We start from the raw sequence: 19,355 nt of genomic DNA on the forward strand, positions 1-19,355 counted from the left end.
ATACTGTACTGTAGAGGCGAGTACACATACGTAGACATCGTAGTCAGAGATAATAGGTTTCGGAGAAGGCGATCTCCTCATAAGGAATGGAGAGAAGGTGACGAGAGAATGTGCACTATCACTTTCATCTGGTGTCATGGAACCTTCCAATGGTTCTGTTACTCTCTCCCCCTCCTCTGCCTTCTCAACCTTGTAGGGGTTAATAGATGGAACCCTATTTGCCATTGTTTTTTTTATCGCATGTTCACAGATATTTTGATATTGTTCTAATTGATATTGCATGTGTTTTCTTGATCACTCCATCTGTTGTTTTTTGAACATTGATTTATAAGTGTCAATTTTATTTAAAAGCATAACTATTGCTACTAATCTAATCTCCTTTATCAGGGAGGAACAATTTATCTGGCCACCAAGGACTTGTGTTTGTATCCTATAGCCATGATTCTGTATGAAGCAGACGATGCATATATATGACAGCAACTAAAGAAAGGAATGAGGGTTTGATCAAGGGTAGGGTAAATGGTCTGGGGCACTAGATTTGTGGATGGTTTAGTGATGAATTGGTGGTGATTGTTGTGCGGGCATGGAATGTGCACCAAGATCGAGTGTGACCAAACGGTGATTGTTACTGACTTTTACATCTAATCACTGTAACATTTTCTGTGGATACTTCTCCCCCGCCCCCTGACCCTGATCCTCGCTTCTATGGAGCTTTTGGTGAATATATCATGCTGTAATTAAAGTTAATTGCTTCGATGCTGGTCACTTCTACTGTTTGTATGCTTGCCGGGATTGGATTTGTGTTAATAACCAATGTCTCATTGGTAAACTGAGCAATTAGATTTACTCCCTTGTTAAAGTGCGGATGTGAATAATTTTGATTGAAATATATTAACGTCCTGTGGTATTTCAAGAGCTTCTTGCTACCGGTGGACGGTTAATTTGTGTATATATATATATATATATATATATATATATATATATATATATATATATATATATATATATATATATATACATATATATAAGAAAAGAAAATTTTAACCCAGTTAAGGACAAGATAAATGCCACAGTCACAGAGGAATTTTGATATATCGTTATGCGCATCAAGATGAGATTTCCTTAATTAAATGTATACAACTTCATATCTTAATTGCTTATATATAGATACTTGTTTTTTCATCAGGACATCATAAGCGTATTTTACATTTTCGGACAATATAGCTGCGTTAATCAATTTCCTTTATCGTATATAGCTTTCTTTATTGGAAGTTTTTACTTTAACCACTGTGCTTAACCTGACAACTTTCGTTTCTTTGTTCCTGTTAAAGTAGAATTATATACTTTCATATATAGACATATGTATTCTAACATTTATATATATTATATATATATTATATATATATTATATATATATTATAATATATATATATATATATATATATATATATATATATATATATATGTGTGTGTGTGTATGTATGTATAAAAGGCAATGTGTGTGTATGTGTGTGTGCGTGTGTTCACCATAAAAAGGGAGATTAGAGAATCTGCATAATTATTATTATTATTATTATTATTATTATTATTATTATTAGTACTAGCCAAGCTACAACGCAAGGGCTCCAAGAGGGAAAAATAGCCTAGTGAGGATAGGAATTAAGGGAATAAATAAACGTTATAGGAAGTAATGAAAAAGGAAAATTGAATATTTTAAAATCATTAACAACATTAAAACAGATATTTGATATATAAACTATAAAAGGACTTATGTAAGCCTGTTCAACATGAAACCATTTGCTGCGAGTTTGAACTTTGAAGTTCTACTGATTCAACTACCCGATTAGGAAGATCATTCCACAACTTGGTCACAGCTGGAATAAAACTTCTAGAATACTGTGTAGTCTTGAGCCTCATGATGGAGAAGGCCTGACTTTTAGAATAAACTGCATACCTAATATAACGAACGGATCTGTCAGGGAAGATCTGAATGTAAAGGATGGCCAGAATTATAAAAAATTTTATGCAACATGCATAATGAACTAATTGTACGACGGTGCCCGAGATTAATATCTAGATCAGGAATAAGAATTTTAATAGACCGTAAGTTCCTGTCCTACAAATTAAGATGAGAATCAGCAGCTGAAGACCAGACTGGAGAACAATACTCAAAACAAGGTAGAATTAAAACACTTCTTCAGAATAGATTGATCACCAAAAATCTTTAAAGACTTTCTCACTAATCCATTTTTTGTGTGCAATTGAAGAAGACACAGACATAATGTATTTCTCAAAAGTAAATTTGCTGTCGAGAATCACACCTAAAATTTTAAGAGTCATACAAAGAGCATAAGAATTAATGGTAATAAAAAAGTTACATAATACTTAAAAACTAAATCAACAAGAATGATCACAAAAACAATCTGTTTTAATGAAATATAGATAAATTGATTGATCAAACCCATAGACTATAGAAAAAGAGTCGGAAAAACTGGTCAACATGGAGGAGCCGATACACCTTGCAAGGCTAAATACCCTCCAGGATAGCCACCTCAACTGAAGGGAGGACATGAGGAAAAGACAACCTCTTGATAAACTACCAGGCATCCATGGCCCTTCTATTGAGCCTACCCAACACACCATTTGAAAAAAAACAAGAGGAAGAAAAAAAATATGATAGAATAGTGCGCTCAAGTGTACCCTCAAGCAAGAGAATTCTAACCCAAGAAGGTGGAAGACAATGGTACAGAGACTATGGTACTACCCAAAACTAGAGAACAATGGTTTGACTTTGGAGCGTCCTTTTCATAGAAGAGCTGCTTACCATAGCTAAAGAGTCTCTCAACACTAAAAGAGTAATCCTATGTAAAATTTTCCAAGTAAGATAACGCAAGTCGTCCCGAATATCTAACTGCCCCCTTAAGGAAGATCTGTGTGCAGAACCCCCACCGTTTTTCATGAAATCGGGCGGGCTGCCACCTGGAATTTTTTAACTTTATATATATATATATATATATATATATATATATATATATATATATATATATATATACACACAGTATATATATATATATATATATGTGTGTGTGTGTATATATATATATATATATATATATATATATAGAGAGAGAGAGAGAGAGAGAGAGAGAGAGAGAGAGAGAGAGAGAGAGAGAGAGAGAGAGAGAGAGAGAGAATGTCTGTGTGCATGTGTGTTCCCTATAGAAAGAGAGGTTAGGGAGTCTACATAAAGACTAAAAGTGTATTCCTATGTAGAATTTTCCGAGGAAGATAATGCTATTGGTCCCGAATCTATGTGCGCCCCCTAAAGGAGTTATGGGGGCAAAATTCCCCACCCTCTTAAAACTTCAGATATATCCAATTCTACATGAAAACTAAAAGACTATTCTTATGTAAAATTTTCTAAGGAAGTCAATGGAAGTGGTCCCGAATCTTCAAGCACCCCTTTAAGGGAGGTATGGTGGCCAGAAACCCACCCACTTTAAACCTCAAATATATACGTGTCTGTTAAATCTAAAAGTGTTTTCTTACGTAAAGAAAATCCGAGAAAGACAATGGAGGTAGTCTGAAATCTCCAAGTGCCCCTTAAGAGAACTATGGGGGCTGGGCAGAACCCTCATGCTCTTAAAAATTCAGATAGGAGGAAGATTAATGCCAGCATAATGGCATCTAAGCATGAAGAATAAGACAAAGACCAAAGAATTTTTGCCTTGAAAATAATCAACAAATAATTGCAGCACTAAGGAATTGGGAAAAACAAATAAAAGAATAACAAACATTGCTCAATAAAACCAACAAACACAGGAAGAAGCAAAGAATAAATGCCATATTAATAGAGTCAGGTTTGCAGCAGTCAGAGCACACACCCGTTTAATGCAGAACAATGGCAGCTCGGTACCTACACCTAGACCCAAGACATCGGTATGAATAAGAAAAGGTTGTACAAATATGCTTGATGACACTAAAATGTAATCACTGTGGTGCTATGCAATGGAAGAACGAACATCCTGGATTGTGTTGCAGAGGAGGGAAAGTTAGTCTGCCTTTTTTTTTTACAAATATCACCTTAACATAGGAAATGTTTCATATTCACAGTTGCAGTTTCCACAAATGAAATCTTGGGCAACAAGAGTTTCTAGGAAATGTTTCATCTTCAAAGTTATAGTTTCCACAAATGAAATATTGGGCCATAAGAGTATCTAGGAGTTGAAAAACATGTGGGTCAGATTGAGTCCTAACAAAGATAATCAACCAGTTGCATATACTGACATTACTCTTGTTTCATCTTCACAGTTGCAGTTTCCACAAATGAAATATTGGGCAATAAGGGTATTTCAGAATGAGTCATCACAAAGATAACTTACAAGAATCGACCAGTTGCATTACTTTTTAATCCTACACCTAGGCAACACTGAGTGTCTTTGCTTGTATATATATATATATATATATATATATATATATATATATATATATATATATATATATATATATATATATATAACTATATATATATATATATATATATATATATATATATATATTACCATCATCATCATTATCATCAATCGTAATTAGTCCATAACAGGAAAAAGACCTCAGACGTGACCTTCCATTTGTGTCTGTTTATGGTTTTTTTATGCAAGTCTATACCCGGAAATTTTTTATTTCCTTGTTTCCTTTCCTCACCGGGCTATTTTTCCTTGTTGGAGCCCTTGGGCTTATAGCATCTTGCTTTTCCGACTACGGTTATAGCTGAGCTTTTAATAATGATTATAATAATTTTGTTCTTGGCTCATTACTTTTCATACTGCAGTATACACACATGGCTTGTGGTTTGGCCTTGAAAACAAGCTTGTTGCATATGCAGATGATGCTACTCTCCATTTGGATCAATTCAATCTCCTAAATGTAGATCTAAAGTTGCTGAACCCATTAATGGAGATTTAGGTAAAATTAGTGCATGGTGTAAATTATGGGTTATGAAGTTGAATCCTAACAAAACTCAAAGTGTGATTGTAAGTAGGTCAAGGACCGTTTCACCTCAGCATCTGGATCTCAGCATTGCTAATGTTTCTTTAACTGTATGATTCTTTTAATATTTTAGGTGTGATTCTCGACAGCAAGTTTACTTTGAGAGACACGTTAGGTCTTGTGTCTTCTTCAATTGCAAAAGAAAAAAAATTGGCTTATTGAGGAAGTCTTTCAAGATTTTTGGTGATCAATCTATTCTAAAGAAGTATTTTAATTCTTTCATTCTACCTTGTTTCGAATATTGTTCTCCTTTCTGGTCTTAAGCGGCTGAATCTCATCTTAATTTGTTGGACAGGAACTTATGGTTTGTTAAATTTCTTATTCCCGATCTAGATATTAATTTCTGGCACCGTCATTCAATTAATTCTTTATGTATGTTGCCTAAGATTTTTCATAATTCTAACCATTTATTTGCATTCAGATCTTTCCGGACAGTACCATCCAATTGGTAATACTAGGTATGCAGTTAATTCTATTAGTCATGCATTATCCATCATGAGCTTCAATACTACACAGTATTCTAGAAATTTAATTTCACCTGTGACCAAGTTGTTGAATGATCTTCCTAATCAGGTAGTTGAATCGGTGGAACTTCAAAAGTTGAACTCAGCAAGTGTTTTTATGTTGAACACTGACATAAGTCTCTTTTCTTACTTTATATAGGGAAGGTCTGTTTTAATGTTGTTACCGTTCTTAAAATATTTTATTCTCATCGTTCATTATTTCTATTGTAGTTTATTTATTTCTTATTTTCTTCCCTCACTGGGCTACAACTAGGGCTGTAGTTTAGATAGGAGTAATAATAATAATAATAATAATAATAATAATAATAATAATAATAATAATAATAATAATAATAATAATAAAGAGGACAACTTGGGATTCTAGAGACATTGAGCAACTTAAGGGAGTGAAACTATTCTATGTTTTGGGTATTTTTGCGAAATGCATTCATGTTTAAACCACAATTATCTGAATTTTTTGGTAATTGATTTTATTTTTTTTTGGGGGGGGGGGGAGGGGGGCTACAACCATGGTTTTGTACGTCTTTAAGAAGATGGCCTAAATATTTCGCTTATTGTTTACTTTAAATCTTGAATATTTCTTGTTTAGGCGCATCATTTTTTCATGTGGAATGTCTATTGGAAAGGTAGTATAAATATAGTTTTTTTTTATTTTTCTTGAGTATTTTTAGAGTATTAAACCATAACCATTCAAACTAATCGATTAATATACGACAAATGGAGTATGAAATCTAACGTTTTGAGTTTTAAATGTTATGAACATGTGAGATTTGTTAAGCGAAGTTCTTCTCGGGGATTGTGGTTGTTTCAAAAGTGGTATTTGCTTGAATAACGACCTAAAAATGTGGTTGCTAAATGGTCAGTTGATTCAGTGTCAATTGCCATTACCCGAAATGGTATTATGCTATAGATTTCGAAGACGTCGGTTTTGCCCATGTTTATTCTTGTTTATATTGGTTGTTTTTTTTTCTCGTGTAGTTACTTGTCCTTGCTTACTTGACATTTTCTTTTTGGCAGATGCGGTACATTTAGTTACTCAAACTACTTTATTAATGCGAAATCTGATTACTGAGAAGTTTTATTACTGTTTGTTGGCCAGATGGTCGCAATATCACCGGTAGCATTGGTAGCTATTCTAGCCAGTAGCTGTTGGTTGTTCAGTTATAGATATAGGTCAAGGTAATGGGGGTTGCTGTATAAGGCAGTGGCCAATCACTTTTTCCCCATTAAATCACTACTACAGTGTTATTGAAGGTAGGGAGGGAGGGAGAGGTTGCCACACTCACTCAGCCTACCGCATGTTGTTGGTAAATATAATGGTTTTCCCATTCCTATTTTTTGACGATGCTAATGCTGCTTTTATTATTTGAGGAACTGGCATAAATGAAATCTAAAATCTTAACGTATCCAAAAATGAGAGAGTATGATAATTAGTGGTCAGTTAGTTTATTAAACACAGCAATAAACAATGCAGCCGTTTCTAGTTCACTGCAATAAAATACCCTCAGACATGACAATTCAGTTAGAGTTTTTTGCCAGTTTTCATCACCACACTCGCCAATGCAGATTGGTGATGGTGGGAGATTTTAGACTGATTGCTCATAACAAACCAACCTAATATTTGCATGTATATATAGACATATGTGTATACTGTATATATATATGTACAGTAATATGTATGTGAATATATACAGTATATATATATACCTATATATGAACATATATCACAAGCACACGTGATTTTAATTAATGTAAATATCACCCACGAAATGTATTTAATACCGAATTCTATCTTGGGAAATAGCTGAGTCGGTAGGGTCCCTGCCAAGCATAGTTTCTAGCCGTACAGGTGGTGGTTCGAATCACCACCCGGCCAGAAGCTGTTACCATAAAATGAATTCCAAGTGGATATGTATTTCCCAAGATAGAATTCGGTATTAAATGCATTTCGTGGGTGATATTTACATATACCTATATATATATGTATGTATATATATATATATATATATATATATATATATATGTGTGTGTGTGTGTGTGTGTGTGTGTGTGTGTGTGTGTGTGTGTGTGTGTGTCTGTGTCTGTGGCAGAGGTGTGTTTATGGTAAGACATATTCAGACCATTTTGTCTACGAGATTAATACAAGGGTATAGATAATTTTTTTGTAGCCGGGTTTGTGCTTTTGCAAATAATTGCAATATTCATGTTTCATATACCATTTAAAAGATATTATTTTTGTTTTTCATGTTTTTTTTTTCTAAATATGAAGATTTAGTTGCATAATATTTTTTTTTTTTTTACCTTATGGTTGCTCTCTTTAATTGATGAATTATATATGAATTTATTCAGTTTTCCAATGCAATTTTCAATGGTTCGCTAGCATAATTCATTACTTATTTATCAAGGCAAAGGAGAGAAAAGAAATGTTTATAGTAAGCTGCTCTTAGACCTCATTTACACGAGAATTTTATGTTGCAAAAATAATTTTTTTTTCTGGCTTTGTTTTGCGTTTACAAACAAATGTAATTACCATGTTTGAATTATCATTGAAATGTTAGTTTTTGTATTTTTACTTGGTGTAAAAAAGTATAAATAATATTTCAATATAAATGAAAACTTTATCGAAAATTTATTTACATGACCATAAGAATGTATTGTCCGTCTTAGCTCTATGATTGAAAACCTTATAATCTATTGATGAGTTGTTTAGGAAATCTATTTAGTTAACCATAGCAATATTCATTTTGTTTCTAGAATTATTCATTACTTATATATTATCCAAAATGGCAGAGAAAATATGTTTACGGCAAAACGCTCTTTTTAGACCTTTTTACACAAGATAATTTTAACTTTGTGCATTTGTAAATATGCCATTTGAAAGGTCCTTCTTTATATTTTGACATTGCATTAAAAAGTAAAAATATGAACCTTCGATATAACAAAATCTCATAAGTTTAGTTGCTATAGAGATGAAAATATGCTATTGGTATTAGCTCTACGATTGCTCATTTTCTTTTTGATAAAACCTATGTGTTGCATTGAGGAATTATTCAGGATTTTTATTCAGCTTTCCATTGCAATCTTTATTTTTTACATAGTGTTTTTCATTAATTATTCTAGCATATTTACTTGTGATTGTACATATGCATAGATAATTTTTTTCTAGCCGTGTTTGCGGATTTGCAAATAATTGCAGTTATCTTGTTTCATATACCATTTGAAAGCCCATTCTTTATAATTTGAATTTGTGTAGAACAATTTGATAATATGACATTTCGATGCACAAAACTTTATTGTAAATTTTGCTACATTAAAATGTAAATTTATTTTTAAAAGTACATATTAGTTTTGTGTGTTATTTAGAAAATGTTTTAAAACCATAGGAGGAGAAGGTACATATGAAAAACACCCGGAGATCGTGAAAGGTACCAAATGGACTTCATCCTCATCAGACAAAGGTATATAAGTTTTCGAAAGTGTATCCAGGGGTTGCTGATTCCGACCACAGTCTTGTGGCTGTGGAGTGCAGAAAAACTGAGAAGAGAACAAAAAGAAATATATACTGAAAAGTTCAACGAGCATATTTAGAATAACAGAAATGTAAATGATGCAATAATGACATGTATTGAAAGATGGGTTAGACTAAGCAAGTCAATAAAGAATAATTCACATGCAAACGTTGGATATCAAAAGAGTGAACCAAAGAAACCTTGTGTCACAACCGAAATGATTAAGAAAATGAACAGGGGGAAGAAAATGAAAACATTCTTCAATTGCACAAAAAATTGGCTTATTGAGAAAGTCTTTTAAGATTTTCGTTGATCAATCTATTTTGAAGAAGTGTTTTAATTCTTTCATTCTACCTTGTTTTGAGTATTGTTCTCCTGTCTGGTGTTCAGCTGCTGATTCTCATCTTAATTTGTTGGACAGAAACTTACGGTCTATTAAATTTCTTATTCCTGATCTAGATATTAATCTTTGGCACCGTCGTTCAATTAGTTCATTATGCATGTTGCATAAGATTTTTCATAACTCTGACCATCCTTTACATTCAGATCTCCCTTTCAAAATTGAATCATTTTTACATCTCAACACGACAATGAAGCCATGAAAGTTTCTCTGACTCTGTGAGCAAAATTGTGGCAAGGAATTTTTCACACACAAACCGACAAACGGGGCAAAAGCATAACCTCCTCCCAACTTCATTGGCGGAGGTAATAATTGATGCAGCGTTACATATCAGACATTTCTACAGAATTTTCATATAAAATAAAATTTTCTGGCCTGATTTATATATTTAAATCTTTATGCATATTTAAACGAATTGGACTTTTTTTTTGGCAAAATTTCACGTTTTCTTAGTTTGAATACTTCTAAGCATTGAGAAGATATTCTGCCTACATCATGAAAATTCAGTCATTCCTCGACATAATGCAGACCAGAAGTTCATATATGTTATAGCTTGACCAAGGTGAGGCGCTGAAAAACATCTCTGATAATGTGTAAATTTTGTCCCTGGCCAATGGTCATGTGCCTGGCAGTGATGATGCCACATGCTGAAAATACAGAGGGTTAGTTTTCAGAAACTTAAAATTCTTCAAGTTTTAGTTCATACATCATGGGATGCAGACTTTCAAGCACTTTAAATTTAAATTTCTTATCTCAAAACTTATCTATGTTTTCGAATGTATTCAGGCCGGCTGAAGAGTTTAGATTCTGTACATCATTGGGGTATAAGACTTGCCACTAGTGCTTCAAGTTATCTCCTATTCCAAGCTTTTTGGTTGATGCAGGAGTGTTTTATTAATTTTTACTGCCTATCATCTGATGGTTATGTATTGATATAGGTTTGAAAGCTTAATAACATTTTTATTTTAATTCAAAGCAGGCAGTAAGGAATTTTTTTCTAATTATTTTGAAGCACATCAAAGCTCCTCAACCAATTGGTTTCAGAGTTAAGCAAATACCAAATATTTCTCATATATCAATAAACGAGATCTTTCCCACCAAGGTTTCAATAAAACGAAAACTACTGTATTTGAGCTCTCCTTTTGTAGGTATTTTAGTAATTTTAAACATGAGATTGCATAGGAAAGTTCTTTTGTCTTGGAGCATTGCACCAATCATATGGGCTCTTATTCTATATTTACAGATGACCTCAAATCCAGCCCTGACGTTGATTTTGGCGTTTGTTTTTATTGTTATTATTATTATTTTCATTACTAGCCAAGTTACAACACTTTGAAAAGCAGAAGGTTACAAGTCAAAGGACTCCAACAGGGAAAGCAGCCCAGTGAGGAAAGAAAACAAGGAAATAGCAAATATACTATTCAGTATGATGATGAATGAGAAATATGAAATATTTTAAAATTAGTAACAATTTTAAAAAAGATCAGTGTATACTATAAAACGAGACTTAAATCAACCTGTTTAACATAAAAACATTTACGAAAAGGTTAGGAAGATGATTCCACAGTCTGGTCACAACTCACAGCTGGAATAAAACTTCTAGAATGTTGTGTAGTATTGTACCTTATGATGGGGAAGGGATGACTGTTAGAATCAAGTGTAAACCTATTACCGCGTACAAGATGGTACAGTCTAGGAAGATCTAATGCTATGGATGATCTGAATTATGAAAAACCATGCAACTTGTATAAAAAGCTAACTGAAGAGTAATATCTAGATTAGGAATAAGGAATTTAATAGACTGCAAGTTTCTATCCAACAAATTGAGAAGATAGTCAGCAGTTGAAGATCAAACAAGAGAACAATACTCGAAACAAGGTAGAATGAAAGAATTTAAACATTTCCTCTGGATAGACTGACCACTGAAAATTTGAAAAGCCCATCAATAATCTATTTTTTGTGCAATGGAAGAGGAAACAGACAATGTTTTTTTTTGAAAATTAAATTTGCAAGAATCATACCTATAATTTTAAATGAGTTGTATATAGTTAGAGAGACATTGTTAATGCAAAGATCTGAAGGATTAGGACCCACTGCCTACTTGCAATCATTGAATGAGTTATGTTTGGTTAAACTTCATGCACCATAATTTGCACCATGCTCTAATTTTAGTTAGAACTTATTAAGGGATTTAGCAACCAAAGGTCTATACTGAGGAAGTGGAGTTAATACAGAGAGAGAGTAGCATCATCTCCATATGCAATGAGTCAAACCACATATCGTGTATATATCATGTATATATAGTAAGAAAAGTAATGTGCCGAGAACTCTAACCTGAGGAACACAAAATATTACATTCCTATACTCACTATGGTACCCAACAAAAACTACTTAGTAATATATTATGTAAAGATTCAATCATGATGTTAAGAAAAGATCCACCTACTCCCATTTGTTCTAAGTTTGAAAACAAGGATTTTATGATTAACACGGTCAAAGGCCACACTGAAATCAAGGCCAATCAGGAGATTTCTGTAATACATTAGAAATTGTAAGAAGGGCATCAGATGCTCTAAGCTCTTTGTGGGAGCTGAACTGTAAATTGGGGAATAGATTATTACCCTTAGCATACCTATTTAGACGTTTTGCCAAAAGGATTTCATGAAAATTAGATAATATGGGAGTTATGAAAATTGGGTGTAAATTATCAAGGTTAGAGCTACCAAAAGCACATTTACCCAGTGAAGTAATATTATCAATTCTCTATCAGTTACCAAAAAGAAACTCTTCTTACCCATTTGCCTAAGATATGATCAACATACGATGTTTGTGGTCTTTATAAAAAACAAAGAATACCATTAGGCCAGGTCTACACCTTCATAAGAATCAAGTTCTAGTAAGAGTTTTGATTTTATAGCACTGAAAAGCAGATCTTGTGAGGTTAGTTTCAGGAGAACAGGAATGAGAAAGATTAAATTTCTCATTAGTCTGCTTACTGTTAAACACATCAGCCAAAAGGGTTGCTTTTCCTTTGGACAGTGAGTGACAGAGCTTTCTTCTTAAAGTAAAGGAGGAATAATAAAGTCCCCACAAAAGAGTGCAGATTTAAGGGTAGCACACCACTTACGCTCCAGGGTTGTATCAGGAAGGGTTTCTTTCATAGTCAAATTATATCCCTTTTCGAAGCATAAACTATCTGAGCAACTGCTCCTAGCTGAGTTTAGCTATTTCTAGTCAAATCTATTCTAGCTTTTAAAAGATATGAAACCTCTTATTTATCCAAATAAGTGCATATAAAATCGTCATTGAACAGTGTTGACTTCACTCTTGTGTTCTAACACATGAAGGGATACATTTATGAATTATGTTGACCAGATTTTTATACAAGAGAACAACAGGGTTAGCCCCTTTCTACATTTGTGACCAATTTAAATGCATAAGGACACTCAAAAGGCCATTCCAGTCTACTTGAAATTTTATGTCTTGAAAGAGTATGACACTAGGGTGATTAGGGACAGGCTGCTCAGTTTAAATATTAATGAAATCAAGGCACTAACAGACGTCCCAACTAGAGGACTAACTTTTAGGGAGTCAGTGTATATCAGGTCCAACCAATTGTCAGAATTGTAAGTAGCCTCACTTATGATTGGTTCACAGCCGGAATCCGAAGCAAATTCCAAAGCTCTTAAGCAATAGCGATTAGTGGGAGAAACAATTTTACAACTTCTTACCTTAAGCAATGAAATTAACAACAAGCCCAAAAGAGGCCTTCCTTTCATCATCTTGTATCTTAGCCATAGTGATGGGAAGGCAATCGAATATAGAAACATCCAATTTTGGATTTTTGTTTGCCACAAAAGTGATGCTTGGCACAAACTTTTATGATTTGAATCTCATGTCATCCATATACCCTTTGCCCTAGGAATGGCATCCCATTTGAAAATTTTTGGTTTCTTAAAGGCCACTTATGAATGGTAGAGGCAAGAAACACTGACAGTGCCCGGTAGGACAGTGCCCAAGCACCCTCTTCACCCAAGCTAGGACCATGGAGGGCCAGGCAATGGCTGCTGATGACTCGGCAGGTAGACCTATAGGTCTCCCTAAGCACCCCATCCTTAGTTCACAATGATGGTGAGGTTGGAGACACTACAAGGAACTATTGAGTTTGAGTGGCACCCGAAACCCAGTTTGGCGATCGTCAGCCAGGGGTTTCCAATGTCACTACAACCCTAAGCACTTCGTCGAGTGCCTCATTTAAGAAACTACATATCATACTGCCTTGAGGCAACTATAGGGTCTCTAATTTTGCTATGTTGCAATACACTAAGATAATGCTGGCAAAGTCTAGGACGCACTGGTTTTGGGTTTTGCTTCATAGAGAAAACATTTAAAACGATGTGCCTGAGTGTACCCTCAAGCAAGAGAACTCCAATCCAAGATAGTGGTCACTACCCAACACTAGAGATCATTGGTTTACTTTTGCATTGTTGTACTCCTAGAGGAGCTGCTTATCATATCTAAAAAGTCTATTTTACCCATGCTAAGTGGAAAGTAGCCCCTTGATTATTAGAGTAGGTGACCACTTCAGTGAAAGAGAATTTTTCAGTTTGCTTAATGTTGTTTGGTATATAAGAAAAGAGGAGTGTGTATAGATTATTCCAGACTATTTGGTATACATGTAGACAAAGCAAAAACGAGCTGTAACCAGAGAGGGATCTAGTTATGTTATCTGGTAACTCAAAGGACCCAACAACTCTCTAATGGTGGCTGGTGCCTTGGCTAACCGGCCACCTTTAAGAATTTAACTGCAAAGGTGCACTTCAGTTTTCATTTGTATTTTTACAGCTGAGCTGTATGGTGTTTTAGGTGTTTAAGAAAATAGCAATTTTGTGATGAGGCTGATTATAGTATTTTTAGTTTTCAACTCGTTTAATGTAATCGTTTTTAGTATTTTGCAAGGACTTAATAGTCTTGAATGTAGGGGAATATATTTAAAGTTTAGCTGGGTGCCTTTAACATGTTGGTACAGCCTACATAGAAATAAAGAGAAAGTCAAATTAGCAAAACCAGCAGTGGGTGAACTACTTTAAAGTAGATACCCTATTGTAAGTAATGATTTTAAATCCAGTTCGTAATCAGTCGCAAGAATAGTGGAACTAGCAGGACGAGAATAAAAGGAGGGAGATTACAAGTGAAATATCGTATTGAATATACAACAACATGCTTAGGAAATGGGAAACCGCCATTTGCCACCTGTTTATAGGTCATACACTCATGAATTTTTCTTTTATGGCTTGTAAAAATCGGTCAAACTCTGATGATTGACTGTTCCTCGGGACAGTGAGGCTCTTGATCTAGTACCCCAGTCTTAGCGATTATATGAACCGTTTTCTGTTTGAGGCCCAAGTACATACATGCCAACAGTACATACATGCCAACATTCTCTTATAGAACACTATCAATTAGAGTGGTGCAATTTTTATATTTGTTGCAGAAGTAAACTTTCTACGACGTGCTAGAATTCATGAAATCAATGCCAAGCCTATATTAATCTCTGTTCTAATTTACTTAATTTAGGTTTCTGTCATTGCCTCTAGTTTTGAATATTTGCCACTATAAATTTTTTATTATCTAATTATTTAGGCGTCAATGACTCTAGCAGTTATGATGCGAGACAGCTAATCAGTAAGTTTGTCATGTTTACGAATAATTCGAAAGTGTAGATTTTGATTAATGCTATTCTTGGGACACTGCTTTTGGTTTTTCCCTTGGCAGCTTTTAGAATTGGTTTAACAATTTTCAATCTGGAATTTACAATTCTATTAATAAATTGATTCAAATCCCGTCTAGTGTCTGTTTTCACGAGCTCCTCCATTACTTATCAGACGGATTTGACATTCAGAATTATCCAAATATTTCACATCATCAATCGTAGGCCACAATATTAGAACAGTGATTGTTTTTGAGAAAAAATATTGCTACTTTTGAAGATATCAAGCGAGCTGCTGGTTCCCCATTCTTTTAGAAACTTGAAAGAAATTGCGATTTTTTTGAGTTATTATTAATGAATGTGCGCGCGTGTACGCCATGGGGAATACTAGTAGCTGCTAAATCTGTCGTATGTGTTCAACCACTGCAATGATGGTATATTCCATCACGTTTTTTTTTACTATACTAATATGAGGTTGATGAATCATTCATTATTCAAATCCATAAATAGGGCAGATTAAGTCTGCTGTGCAAGATAATCCTTCAGTGGGTCCAACGTCATAAAAAAATCTCTTCAGGATGAAAGAAATAGCTTGAAAATATTTTTTAACATCGTAAAATGTGAGATGCATTTTCAGTTTTCACAGTGCAATTTTGAATTCATACTAAATTCGACCTATATTTTTACTATACATGAAAAATCCTAATACCAATAGTTACTCTCAATCAAAGGATTATGGGAACACGGCGTATTGGACGCAGCTGACTTTTTTCTGATTGCTGCTACGGTGCCGTCGCCAAGAGGGAGAATGAAGTTGTTATGTTGTTCTTTTGAAAGGGTTTGTGGAGAAGTAAATATTAAAGTTTTAAAATGGAGCTTGTAATCGTATCTTCGGAATGGCTAGAGAGCATTTCCTTTGGGGTAATATCATTAAAGCCTTTTTTTTTTTCTCTTTAAAAGAATGAAACCCGTGACTTGATTTTGTTTAGGAGGCTAAATGCGCAGGTGCCTTCAGGTATGTATCTGTTGTAAGGGAAGGGGGTTGTGGGTAGAAGCTTTGAGGGGCACACTGTGTTTGTTGGCACTGCCGTGTGCCATCACCGGGCATGACGTCATAAGATTAAATCTGATCTGACTCCTTGCCAGATGATCCTTGTTCCCCACCATTCCCCGAGAGTAAAATACCTTACCGATTCCCCTTCCCTCCCCAGAAACCAGCCTCATCGCATCTCCTCTCCTCTCATTTTGTCTTCAAGTCCTACCCTCTGCATTTTCATGGCACCCCCAAATCCCCCCCATTCCAACTTTTGACCACCTCTGTGCAAACATAGACTTAGGGGGATATTATCACTCATTGGATTATTGTTATTGCCCCTTTTAGGAGAATTTCAGCCATCTTGAACATATCCTTTCAATTATTAGCTTTGGCTTCTGACTTCTTGCGTTTGTTTTTTTAGATGATGGTACTACTAATAATCAGAAACAACAGTAATAAAAAATGGGTAGTAACAACTATAAATGCTAAAGATGGTAATTACAAGAATGTGAATATTGAGATATTGATAGAAACATTAGTGCTGCTTTGCGCCTGCGGATGAAGTGCAGCCATACTAACTGGATGGTTAAGTATAAGATGAAAAAGTAAGCTAAACATTGATAATGAATATGTAGGAATAATTATATAAATGAACTTAATTACAAAATGGGATTTTACTTTGCAGTTTCGTTTGGTAAATTATTCATATTTGTAATTATAAACTCAACTGGTATGAAAGAAATTATAAAAAAAAATTATTCGTGTAATGGGTATTTCTTCTTTCCTCCAACCAGGGCACCAGCCACCCGTTGAGATATTACCGCTAGAGTTATGGGGTCCTTTGACCTACCACAAAGTATTACATTGGATCCTTCTTTCTGGTTACTGTACATTTTCCTTTTGTCTACACACACACCGAATAGTCTGGCCTATTCTTTACATATTCTCCTCTGTCCTCATATATCTGGCAACACTGAGATTACCAAGGAATTCTTCTCTCAAGGGAACTACTGCACTGAAATTGTTCAGTGGCTACTTTCCTCTTGGTAAGGGTAGAAGGGTCTCTTTAGGTGTGGTAAGCAGCCTTTCTAGGAGAAGGAAACTCCAAAATCAAACCATTGTTCTCTAGTCTTGGGTAGTGCCAAAGCCTCTGTTAGAATTATCTTGCTTGAGGATACACTCGGGCACACTATTCTATCGTATTTCTATTTCTCTTTTGTTAAAGTTTTTGTTGTTTATATAGGAAACATTTACTTATATATTGTTACTTTTCTTAAAATATTTTATTTTCCTTGTTTCCTTTCCTCACTGGGCTATTTTCCCTGTTAGACCCCCTGGGCTTATAGCATCCTGCTTTTCCAACTAGGGTTGTAGCTTAGCACGTAATAATAATAATAATGATAACCAAATAAGAGGGAAATTGTTTATCAAACCATACCTGTTTACCGTGTGATAAGTTGTTTATTTGTTGTACTGTCAAAAAAAAAAAAAAAAAAAAAAAAACTGACACAATTACTTGATGCATCTAGTGAATTTTGTTCATGCGTAACAATGGGGCAGAAAGTATTTCTTATATGGAATTTGTAGGTGATTGTCGATAAGGTATATTTACTATATTTGTTTTGGTAAAAGTATGCGCTCCCTTGTTGCAATGAAGGCTACTATGCGATTGGCGAAGTACATATTTTCAGTCTATAGCTTTTTACGCTTTTTTGAGAGGGGGGTGGGGGGTTGGGGGGGGCGGTTGGTAAAATCTTTGTATTTTCCATCTGATAGTTTTTTATCCCTCCATGGCGGCCAGTTGTAGGCATTTATGAATGACCTCACCTTAATGAGTTATGATGAAAATAGACGGAATTTTATGGAATAAGTGGCACCCTTATGGCTGTCAAACTAAAAAAGATTTTGTTTGCCTATAAAGAAGTCACGAAAACCATACGTCAGAGTAATTCAGGTGTTTCTGTGCTTTTTATACTTTTTTCCTTCTTTGTTGTTCTTCTTCTGCTAGATAAAATGGCTTAATCTGAATACTATGTGGATTTAATAAGTCAGACTTCATCGATAAATTATATTTCTTATATAAATCGCAGGGTAGCACGTTTTCAGTGATATGTTTTTCAAAAATCGATTCATTTTTGAGAAATGTGAAATTATATGGTTCCTGGCTCGTAACTGCTCACGCCGCGAAACGTGTGCTAATAGGTAGGTGCAAAGCTCCTTAGCTTATACTAAGTACTGTAATTTAACGTTTTCATGTAACAGCAAACAGCAATCTCATTGAAAATCTCAAGTTTTAATTTTATCCCTCTCTACTTTAAAATAAATTGGGATAATACCTTTTTATCAGATTTGGCAGCCTGTTGTGCTAATTTTAAACTCTACTTCTATTCCACCAGCTTCCCTCCGAGATTTTGCAACATCTCTACTGTTATATCTTATATCCAGTTCACTTGGTTTTATCAATTTTGGGCATGAAAATAAATTTTCCGTATTAACTTCTTTCCACAGGTCATAAACATAATTTATGAATATACCCCTGAATTTTGCTTTGCTGTTGAACATGTTTAACCTCGCTTTTTATGACTCATGACTGCCGTATCCATGTCCTTTGCTCTAATATATGATTGTGGGCAATTTCCTTCTACAGAGTCCTTTTCCTCAATTTCTTCTATTTTTATTCTATATTTACTACAAAGTTCTTCAATACACTTTCCATAGAAGGAGTTCTGCGACGGATCTTCAGTGATCTCCCAGATTAAGCTCTTCTCATCATGGTTCATATTATGGGAAAAGCATTGTTTATTAAAGTCTATTCTACAAGAAATTCCGTATTCCTGTTTCTATTATGACGCTCCAGTATGGAATACTTCTGGGTTGTTCGTACACCTTTCTTATTATTCTGTATTGTAGGTTTTCCATATGTTTCATTTCTTTACCTCCCACATGTGCTCTAATATCTTCTTTCTTTTCTTTTCCCTGATAATTATAAGTGGAAGTTATTTTTGGGGATTGGTACTAGTAAGCCAATATCTGTGTTAGAGTTTACTAATTTTGGTGTTATTTTAAAACCGAACCATTATTTTTTATTGGTGTTGAAGAACAAAAGTTACAAGTAATAAGTATAAGT

At 34.3% G+C, this 19,355-nt stretch overlaps 2 protein-coding genes across 2 annotated transcripts in view; both read left to right on the plus strand.

The window, feature by feature from the left end:
- The window catches only part of LOC137657946 (uncharacterized), a 232,683-nt gene that overhangs the window by 59,455 nt on the left and 153,873 nt on the right, over positions 1 to 19,355 (plus strand). The window lies entirely within an intron of this gene.
- The window catches only part of LOC137658016 (uncharacterized), a 57,000-nt gene that overhangs the window by 10,920 nt on the left and 26,725 nt on the right, over positions 1 to 19,355 (plus strand). Inside the window, 3 exon segments of the mRNA XM_068392731.1 lie at positions 5,471 to 5,622; positions 18,319 to 18,430; positions 18,625 to 18,736. Coding sequence (XP_068248832.1) covers positions 5,471 to 5,622; positions 18,319 to 18,430; positions 18,625 to 18,736 — 376 coding nt within the window.

The sequence above is a fragment of the Palaemon carinicauda genome, chromosome 18 (assembly GCF_036898095.1).
Source record: "Palaemon carinicauda isolate YSFRI2023 chromosome 18, ASM3689809v2, whole genome shotgun sequence".
NCBI lineage: Eukaryota > Metazoa > Arthropoda > Malacostraca > Decapoda > Palaemonidae > Palaemon > Palaemon carinicauda.